General features: G+C 46.6%; 1 protein-coding gene across 1 annotated transcript in view; it reads right to left on the bottom strand.

Moving 5' to 3' along the window:
• Positions 1-1,424: 1,424 nt before the first annotated feature.
• Positions 1,425-10,802, bottom strand: part of PLEKHO2 (pleckstrin homology domain containing O2) — a 33,626-nt gene continuing 24,248 nt past the window's right edge. The window contains exons 5-6 of the mRNA XM_065412724.1: positions 6,029-6,127; positions 1,425-2,672 (exon numbers count right to left, since the gene is read on the bottom strand). Coding sequence (XP_065268796.1) covers positions 1,425-2,672; positions 6,029-6,127 — 1,347 coding nt within the window. The remainder of the gene's footprint in view (positions 2,673-6,028; positions 6,128-10,802) is intronic.

Here is a 10,802-nt window from a genome sequence, read left to right as displayed (position 1 = left end):
GATTAGACGTTCCATCAAAACCAGTTGCCATGATGGACATGTCATCAGTCAACCTCCCAGGACAAGGCTGCTCGACATACAACAAGGGGAGAGTCTACTTTCAGAACAACCAGCCAACTGCTCCCATAAGCCTCCAAACAGCTGACTGACTATTTACTTCTACAAATACAGGAGACTCTAGTTACCAGGTCAATGTATTGCTTAAAAATGAACATTTTGGGCTGCTTCGGCCAGGAGCAGGTATTTCAAACATAGCAGCACTGGCTAGGAGAATGAGCACAGAGTTAGGGGTAAGATTGCTAAATTCTATCCCTGGCTCTGAAATGAACTCCTTCTGTGGGCAAATCACTTCACATCCCTGCCTGTTTCCCCACAGGAAAAATAATACTTGCTTGGCAATGGTAGTTTGAGGCTTAATGAATACTTGTACAGTGCTTAGAACACGGAAGGATTGTTGTGTTTGAGTCTGGTCTAGAGCTGAAAACAATTACTTACCATCACCAGTTTGCCAGTTTTGTGCAGATTTCTAAGTCAATTTTTGAACTGCCGATGTGTTTAATAACAGGAGTACTTGTGGCACCTTAGAGACTAACAAATTTATTAGAGCATAAGCTTTCGTGGGCTACAACCCACTTCTTCGGATGCATATAGAGTGAACATCCGAAGAAGTGGGTTGTAGCCCACGAAAGCTTATGCTCTAATAAATTTGTTAGTCTCTAAGGTGCCACAAGTACTCCTGTTATTTTTGCGGATACAGACTAACACGGCTGCTACTCTGAAACCTGATGTGTTTAATGAGTATCTTTGGAAACTGTTAACCATTTGTTCCAGAATATGATTGGGCCAGGTAGTCAAAATCTGTCAGTAAGTGAACAAACCGAGCAAAATTTACGGACGTTTGCAGCCAGATTCCCAGTGGAATGATTTCATTGGCAAAACTCTCTGGGTGCCAGTGCAAACGGGGTAATTCCATGTCTTACGTGCCAATTTATACATGCACACATGAATATTCTGCTGGAATATCCATGCCCTCCTTTGAAAAACTGACCTTTAGTCTGATTACCAGTGTTGTGGTGGTGGATTTGTGTTTTTTTGTTTGTTTGTTTGTTTGTTTTAGGGCCTAATCCAAAGCCCATTGGTGGTTTTCCGCTGACGTCAATGAGCTTTGGATCAAGACCTTAAAGAATATTCACATTTTTGCAACTGATGTTCAATGTCCTTTAACTTCCTATTGTGATCAGGGATGGCAATATGGCATAAAGACATAACAAAAAGAAAATGATAACTGAAATGCCCTGCTCTGAATGCATCGTGTGTGCATAGCAAAACATAACCTTATTTAACACTGGCCAAGCAATGGTATAAGTCGTAAATAGCAAATTTTTAGCTTGATTGTAAGAAAGAAGTGTCGTCTTAAGTACATCTCAGGGAGCACTTCTCCTATAAAGAGTTACTAGATCCTTCGGCTTTTCTTTCTGTTTCTCTGTCGGTTCCTTATTCAGTTCTCCTAACCCTTTAATTTCTTGTAGGACTTGTGTTGCTTGCCGAAGCTGCTCTACTGCCTCATTGAGTAATGTCTCTGCGTTTACTGGGGGTCCATTTCCCTCCTGTGCTTGTTCTAACTCTTGGCGTAAAACCTTTTGCAGAAGTTTTTCTGTCTTTTCCCTTTCGCAAACCACTTTCTCCTCCATTTTAGCCAGGCAGGATTGGGGCTCCTTGCGGAAGCCTGGACTCAGAAGTTCTTTTTCTGCATTTTTCGATTCATTCAGCAGATCTCCTAGAGATGCACAGCGAGTTCTGAAAGGCGAGGGATTTGCTATGGTCTGTGGTAAAAGTGTTTTCTCTTTACTAGGAACCTCTGTACTTTCCTGCTTTGCTTCGGTATCTAAGGAAGTCTTTATTTGTTCCTGTATTGTTTGCGGCTCCTCTTTCTCAGCAGCAACTCTCTCACTTCCTTCTTCACGCTCTACTTTTTGGGGAGTGGATTCTGTCACTTCCCCATCTTCCATTCCATCCCTGGGGGAGGTGGAATCATGGGGCTCCTTGCCTTCTGAACTCTTCGCCTCTAAACTGCTCGGGGTGGTATCCATACTTGCTGTCAATTTTTCTGATAAAATCTTAGGAGGAAGTGGAGGTTTCACAGTAGCCGTTGTGACCACCTCTGTGAGGTATTCTTGACTGCCACCTTTGGACGGTTCCAAACCTTCTGTGCTTTGAGGGTGAGGGGCTGGTTCATCCCAACTGACCCCTTTCAGCTTGTCCGATAAGATTTTAGGAGGAGGAATCGGAGGCTTTGCCGTGCTGCTGTCGCTGACCTCCATGAGATTCTCTTCATTGTCCCCTGCTGAGGCTTTAGGTTCTTCACTCTCTTCACCTTGACTGACTGAACCCACGTCCTTGTTGTTTAGATCATCCTTTGACGGTGTACTCGCCTTCAACTTCTTAGCTGGAGGCAACAGAGGCTTTTTAAGCTCTTGATCAGCAACGCTGTCATCCGCACTCGGCTTCTCTGACATGACACTGGGCTTTGTAGGAGGCATAGGTGGCTTTGGAGTTTCCTTTGGAGGAGGGACGTTCTCATTATCGCTCACAGTCAAGGTGAAGTCTGGGGGGCCATTATCTACTATATCCAGATCCAGCCTCAAGATTCCATCCGATGTAGACTTGGCAACCTGAGAAATGTAATACGAGAAAGCTTTATTTAGACTGTGTCCTGTTATCAATCCCCTGAACTATCCTGTCCTCAAAACCAGTCTTAACAAACCGTTTAAGTCAAAGAAGTGAATGTGGGGTGACTGAGGGCTGGTCTACACTCCTGCACTACATCAGCGCAGCTGTGCTGCTGTAGCGTGTCGGGTGAAGACGCGCTATGCTGACGGGAGAGGGCCCTCCCATCGGTATATTTACTCCACCTCCGTGAGAGGCAGAAGCTGTGTCGGCAGGAGAGCATCTCTTGCTGGCACAGCGTGGTGTGGATACCGTGTTAAGTCAATGTAACTTACGTTGCACGGGGGGAGATGGCTTTTTCACACCCGAGTGATGAAACTTACATCAGGTTAAGTGGCAGTGTAGACAAGCCCTGAGTCCAGCATCTGACTACAAATCTTTTGTCCCACAAAGAGGACAGTACAGACTAACCCGTACACCTCAGCACAGCTTACACGTGTGAGACTGAGTGATGCCTCTGTTTCTGCTCCCCTTTATGCCCCCACTTCTTACTCAATGTAACACCCTGTATCACATTACACCAGCACCCGCTTCAGTGCATGCATACTTGCCGCTGAGCTATTTTGTCTCCAGTAGTGGAGCGACAGTCAGGAGAGCATCAAAACCAATAACCACAAGAGGTCAAGAATTGGTCTAAAGCAGTTGTACAATCAGCCTATCAAAAATCCTTTTTCCTTTCTAAGTTATAAACACTGAGCTGTGCAGTTCTGATGTGGACAATTTCCGAGTTACAAATATTTGCATGGACAGGTGCACTGTCTGAACTGATAAATGCAAAGAATTTCCCGGAGAGACAAAGTGGGTGAGGTGATATCTTTTATTGGACCAACTTCTGTTGGGGAGAGAGAGAAAGAGAAACTTTTGAGCTACGCAGAGCTCTTCCATGTAAATGGTCTTAATACTGGGTGTTAGCGGGCCACTTCACTTTGAAGTACATGCTAAACTATCTGCTCTTCCTTGCATTTAGCTGTGAGACTCTGAGTACCTTTCCCAGACCTGAGGAAGAGCTCTGTGTAGCTCGAATGCTTGTCTCTCTCACCAACAGAAGTTGGTCCAATAAAAATTACCTCCCCCGCCTTCTTTCTAATATCCTGGGACCGAGATGGCTACCACACTGCAGACAACCTAGAGCAACGGAGGCAGATCATCTGGTTCTATCCCCTTGTAGGAACAGCCGTTGAAGTAGCCTAGAATATTTTATCTCCTTACTACCCAAGTCGTCCCCCCATGAGAGTGTTTCCCAGAATTCCTCTTGCTGCTCTCCTTACATAACTTGTTGCATTTCTTTAGATTGATAAAATGTACAGGTCTGTTAGTTCATGTATCGAATCCTTCAGTCCAGGGCGCTAATGTAACGTCATTTTGCGTCTGGCTGCTTCCTCTCCCCTCCTGACATCATCTGTCTCAGCTGGGTTGGGCCTCAGCCAGCTAGTCCTTCATGTCACAAGCTCCAGGCAAACTGCTCAACCATAGCGGCTGGATCAGAAGGGATGGCCACGCAGAGTTGCATTATCTCTATACGAAGCCCGAACTTCCTAAGTCTCCTATCCACCCCAGAGGGAGAAATGAGGAGAGAGTCCCTGTGTGAGGGAGCCCTGGGGACAGACAATGCCCAAATGCATCTAGGCTTAGACTCCCTCCAGAACAGGGAGGCTGGCTACAGCCTTCCTCCCACTTGAGCCCTTTCAAGAGACCTCTACACCTGGGTGAAGTTCACCCGTGTTGCCTGATCCTCTCTTCTCAATATGTGCCCCCGTCTCCTGTGAGAAGCTAGCCCAGAGTATCTCCCTTCAGGATTGTGTGACCAGCAATTAAAATTTCCAGTTAACCCCCTTCCCATATGTTTTTTCTGTGTTAATTACTTCAGTATTCAAGTCCCTGCAACTGTCTAGTCACCCTCTTTATTGTGTCCTTTCCATAAGGTGACAGGAACTGAACATGGCCTTCAAGATAAAGTGTTACTGTTTCACGGTGGAGAACTGAGTTGTGTCCCCTTCCTCTGGGTCTGCCGCCCAAGACTCTCCTATTGCCATTCAGCAGTGCTGGAGCATACAGGCCTTCACCCCGCACTAAGTCCCAGTCCTGCTCAGTATCTTGCCATACGTGACTTCTCAGAGTAAATGACTCTCTTCAGACTTCTGGTTCAGACTCATTACCTTACATTTCTTGGGAGTGAAATGCGTAAACTGCTTCTTCGCCGGCTAATTCACTAGGGATGTTTATTGCTCTCCTCCTCCTTACCAGCACTGTAGTGTGCATTTTCTCTTCTACGCAGCATCTGTATAATCATCCCTAATACTAATCTTTGTGGCATGTCAGTACCCAGGGCCTCCATCCAAAATAATGTCCACTTATACGTACCCTCTGTCTCCAATGTCCACAGAAGACCTTTATTACCCTATAAATGGCAAATTGTCTCCTACAAGGTGAGGGCACTTGCAATAACAGAGCTGAGATTTCAGGCCCAGCTTACAAGGCATAAGGGGAATAACATCAGCGGATAAAATTCCAGGAGAGCATTTGTGCCTCTGAGATCTTTTTGAGGGGAAGGGAGGGAATGTCTGGCTCTCCAGTGATTATTTCTGTGCATTTCTCTAAAGAAAGATTCTCTTGTGGATGCTGCAGGATTTTTGTGCGCTAGATTAAAAAGCTTTCGTCTGCACTAATCACTTGAGAGTTGCACAGAAGGTGAGAGTCTGCAAGCTGTGACGCTTGCAGAAAGAGGTTTAGCCTTAAACCCATTCATTAGTTTAATCCTCTTCTAAAGTATCACTACTACTTCAGTGTAGAAACTCCCTCAGAAATAGGAATCTAACATTTATTAGCCATGTGTGTGTTTTTGTTTTAAATACTAGCTACAGAAAAGCTACTGAGAACTGAAAATAGGCTGCTCTATAAAACTGTCTTAGAAAAAACAGTTATAACCCATTCTCAGTGCTTTTTTTTTTTAATTAAGCAGTAATGGCACATGCCAAACAAAGAAGCAGCTCATGAACTATAGAAAGGCTCACAAAATATATCACAACATATTGCAGCAGCTACCAATCTGAAGGATGCAAAAATCTTAAACAGCTGCGGTCCACCATCCCTCAGATTAAAAACTTGCTTTCCCTTACTCCAGTTACCGACTAGTTTTACCTGTAAGGGGTCAGATAGAAGCTTGTGTTTTGCAGGTAATCAGCATGAACGATACACCCAGAAATAGTTCTCACTGATTCCGGCTTGGGTCTTTTACCAGATGGAGATTGCATACAGGTGATTTCACTGTGCTGCAGCATGCAACCCCGGGGTGCATTCTTACCTCTTTCAGGTGAATTCTGGTGGGTGGTCTGCGCCCATGACTCACTTTCACTCTGTCTCGAGTCACATGTTCCAGGGAAAGGCTCTGATCTACCTTGACCTTTAAATGGGGGAAGGAAAGGAGAACATCACTGAGTTATCAATGCATGCCTAAAACCATCTCATTGAGAAGGTATGAGAATGTCTTTTTCTGCCATTTCTGGTAAGGGTGCATTTGTAGCCAGGATGGCTTTTGAATATGTCACCATTACAATCAGGTCCCAGGTTTCTAGGCTTATTGAGGGATAGCTCAGTGGTTCACGCATTAGCCTACTCAATCCAGGGCTGTGAGTTCAATTCTTGAGGGGGCTGCTTAGGGATCTGGGGCAAAATCAATACTTGGTCCTGCTAGTGAAGGCAGGGGGCTGGACTCGATGACCTTTCAAGGTCCCTTCCAGTTCTAGGAGATAGTATATCTCCATTAATTTATTTATTTTATTTATAAACCTTTAACATTTGTTTTCTGTGTGGTTTTTATTGCTCACCAGCATCATTATATTGCCTTAAAACCTGCACTCCCTTTCAGAAGCATTTACAATACAGCTCAATGCTGAACTCTTATTTATAGCCGTTAGGGTGACCAAATAGCAAGTGTGAAAAATCAGGACGGGGGTGGGGGGTAATAGGAGCCTATATAAGAAAAAGACCCAAATATCAGGACTGTCCCTATAAAATCCGGACATCTGGTCACCCTATTAGCCATATGTATCAGACACTTGAGCACTGAGTTGCCAAAAGCTTTTCTTTTAGCAGGAAAGTTATGCAACTCTTTCTTGGGTGGATGTTTGTAGAACAGGCTCCTTCATCCTCTTATCCACTGCAGTACGTATGCAGACAATCTGCAGGGTTTGTTCCTGCAAAGCTAAAAGGTGGGGGAAGACTTAAACACCATCCTCCATTCCTTACTGCGGGCTGCCAGCAATGTGAACTTGCACATCAACAAAACAGTGCTCGACGTGGCCACAACATCCATTTAGTATTTTCAAAGCAAACCCAGCTGCGATCTGGTAGAGCCACACTCAGAACCTTAGCCAGGGGCCCTTGGAATGCGATGCTAGCTCCAGATTCTCCACGTGGTTTGCAACATGCACATTCATGATAGCTCTGTGTCAGAGTGGAACTGACTTCATCTGCAAGATGCGACGCTAGTTCTGCAACCCCACAGGTGAAACTGAGAGCGTCTGACTTGGCCCATCCAACTTGCTGAGGTTTGCCAATCCCTAGGTACCTACAGGGCAGGAAAAGGAGGGCACAGGAGACTTTTGTTGTCCTGCACTCCGGCTTGGAACGTGGCAGGGAGATGTAGTAAAACTAATCTTAGAGGTGAAGGCACGTTAATAATCCTGACCTGACTGTGAACTGTATCAGCAAGTCTTGTTAACAGACCTTTCCTTGTACAGCTTTAATGATCTCAGGAGCTGAACAGAAGATGTGAGCAGCGACCTGGATTAATTGCAACAGTGGCTGAATTAACACGTTCACTTACTGGAATCAGATTTAAAATTCATTGCCTCGCACATGGAAAATGAGAGCCAATGCTAAGTCCTTTCACTATTCTGGCTCTATGCCTACCACTCTTGACTCCCCCGCCCCTCCACCTTCCTAGTGAAGGGGGCATGCTGAGGTATTGCCACAGCGTACCACACTCTAGTGATCCCAGCTGGCATAATGGTCCTAAGATGATCTAGTTCAGAGTGTCTCTGAGGCTGCTCTAAACTACGCTGGGGCCGGTGACTCACAGAGTTGACCTCAGGAAGGGGAAGCCATGAATGTCTCCTCTGCATCCCCCCAGCTGCACCCAGTGCTTATTGGCCACAGCCAGGGATTCAGTCCTCCGTGTGTGAAGGCACAGGGGGCAGCACCAATAGGGGCTTTAGAAATGCCAATTGATTGCATGCATCTCTTTCCAGTTACCTGTCTCAGCTCCCCCGACAGAAGAGAGTTCTCTGGAGTAGAAAGACTGACCAGGCCTATGGGGTCAATTTCTTTTGGGGGGGGGGGAGGAAACAAAATGGGCCAACTCCTCAGCTGGTGTAACTCAGTATAGCCCCATTGACTTCAGTGGAGCGCAGCTGACTTGTGCCAGCGGAGGATTGGGCCTGCTGTTTTTCAACAGGGCATGTGAACACAGATGTTGAAGCAGTTAGCATGCAGCACTTCACCCCCACAAGTCTTGGGGGGAGGGATAGCTCAGTGGTTTGAGCATTGGCCTGCTAAACTCAGGGTTGTGAATTCAATCCTTGAGGGGGCCACTTAGGGATCTAGGGCAAAAATCAGTACTTGGTCCTGCCTAGTGAAGGCAGGGGGCTGGACTCTATGACCTTTTGGGGTCCCTCCCAGCTCTATGGGATAGGTATCTCTCCATATTTGTGGCCGGGGGCAATCCTCTGAGCTCACTTTTCGATACTCTGTGCAAGGGAGTGCGGAGTTCATCGCACGTCATCATCGCTGGGGCAGAGAGAGAGAGAGAACGAGAGCTCCACTTTGGAAAGAGAACGCAGCACCAGCGCTGGTCTCCCCCAGCAACCAGGGAGACAGAGGCAGGCTGCTACAGCGAGGACTGCCCAGCATTACGCTACATTACATCACCTCTACTGCTCATCGGTAACATGAGAGCAAGCTTGAATGCTGAGTTTTCTGCTGCTCAGATTTATAATGTAGCCCCAGCTTGTCTGCTGCTCCCAGCTGGTCCAGTTACTTACAAATGCTGCTTTTTATTTGGAATGATGAACGAGCAATGCCTGCCCTAAAAAAATATCTGACACCGAATGGGATTTGGTGATACCAGCAGGTTGCTTCCCTGCGCCACCTCCAGTTACTGCGAGTTCCCTCCCATGAATAAAAATAGAGAGTCTGGATCTCTTAAGTGTAAATGTTTTCTTATCAAAATGGCGCAGTGCAATTGGAGTCTGATTCTCCACCCCTTACTCCAACTTCCCATTGACTTCATTGCCCGAATAAGAGGCCCAGGACTGAGCCGACGAATATGCATTCTGCAACGCCATGTCTGTAGTGCATGCTGGATGAAGGCATGTGGTGGCTTTTTATCCCTTGCCTTTCTCTCAGAGATTTTTACACAGCACTCTAGTTTCCACTTCCCTAAAGCCTGGCCTGTTTTTCACTAATCAGATCTTCTTGGTTTCTTACTCTCCAAGTTCCCCCTACTCATTTCTTCATGGTGGCTTCATTCCCTTCGTGGTGGCTTCTCCTTAGCTTGGTGGAGTTTATGCACTTCCTACTACTGCATAGTAGATATTGCCCTTCCTGGTAAGGGATTGAGGTTAGCTCCATGTCAAATCCTACACTGTGTGGTTTTAGTCCTTCCTTTGCCTGAATGTCTAGATTTGGGGGGTGTTTCAGAGTCGGGGGGGGGGAGGCAGCTTCTTTGCAACCTCTCCGGCACAGCCGCAGGCAGCTCTTGGTGACGTGTTGCCGAAGGGTAGCGCTAATGGCGTGTGTAGTAACTTTCCACTAGGCGTCTCTCCAGGCAGCGTGAAAAGCTGGTGGACTCTGTGTCCGATTACACGCGTGTCCAGATCTACAGGTGCAGTAACCAGGCTGTATGCTGCAGAGAGCCACGGGGCTGAGGGGAAGGAAAGTCCTTCCATGGGGCAGAGCAACTGCTTGGCAAATTCCGAGTTGCGGCAGCTCCAGTGCCCAAGTTCCTTCTACAGGGGTAGACTGAGATTCCAGTGGATTAACTTAGGGCCTGATCCAAAGCCCTCTGGAGTCATTAGAACATCTCCCACTGACTTCAATGGGCTCTGGACCAGGCTCTTAGTTGCTTTTGCAGCTCAGGCCAACCCCACTGTGTCAGCAATTTTCTCTACTTCCCCCTTTTTGTCCTCCTGGAGAGTCCCAGCCTTACAGTGGAGGCAGGGGGCAAATGACGTGTATGGGGAATGCCCAGCTCAGTGGGTGGTGGATTCTGTACATGTTATCCCAAAGAGGCTTCTATAAAATGCTGCTGAAACGTACATGTCCCGCATTCACAGGTATGTTGTTAGAGAGGAAAAGACACAGCATTGTTATCCCACTCCAAGGGGCAAATTCTGGGGGAGTCTAGAGAGACTCTAACTGGAGGCCACACCCACCCACCTACACCTTCCAGGCCCCTCTGCATGTACGTGATGCCAAATCAGAGTCTAACCCATTTAACAACACTCTTCACACACTGCTCTTCTGAATTTGGCTCACTGAGTCTTAAGTAGTCTGTGTAACACACATACTACAGGGCCAGAAGAGAGGAGAAAAGCAACTAGCAGCAGGACATGAGAAGGTGTGAACCAGCTGCTATTTTAACTTCTTACATGTTCTGGCTCTGAAATTCAAGCAGCCATGACTAAGCCTTGCCTGGTGTAACTCAGAATAAGGGAGTGTAACTCACTTCTCCTCACTCCATCTCTGAATCTGGCCACAAGAGTTTTTTCTTTTTTTGCTCTAACCTTTGTTGTTGCTTAGTGTTCGGGAGGCTCGAGCAAAGGAAGGAAGGGGGAGAAAGGCTAATGTGACACCTGGCCACAAGCTCAAGAGTGTAGCTATAATCTTAGAGTGACCAAATGTCCCGATTTTATAGGGACAGTCCCGATTTTTGGGTCTTTTTCTTATATAGGCTCCTATTACCCCCCACCCCCTGTCCCGATTTTTCACACTTGCTGTCTGGTCACCCTATATAATCTGAACCTGCTAACAGCAGTTTTGGACTCCCGGTGCACAATCTGGACCTGAAGCGAGGG

Source organism: Emys orbicularis, chromosome 10 (genome assembly GCF_028017835.1).
Source record: "Emys orbicularis isolate rEmyOrb1 chromosome 10, rEmyOrb1.hap1, whole genome shotgun sequence".
Classification (NCBI taxonomy): domain Eukaryota; kingdom Metazoa; phylum Chordata; order Testudines; family Emydidae; genus Emys; species Emys orbicularis.
Note: the sequence above shows the minus strand (reverse complement) of the source record. Positions and strands in the feature narration are given on the sequence as shown.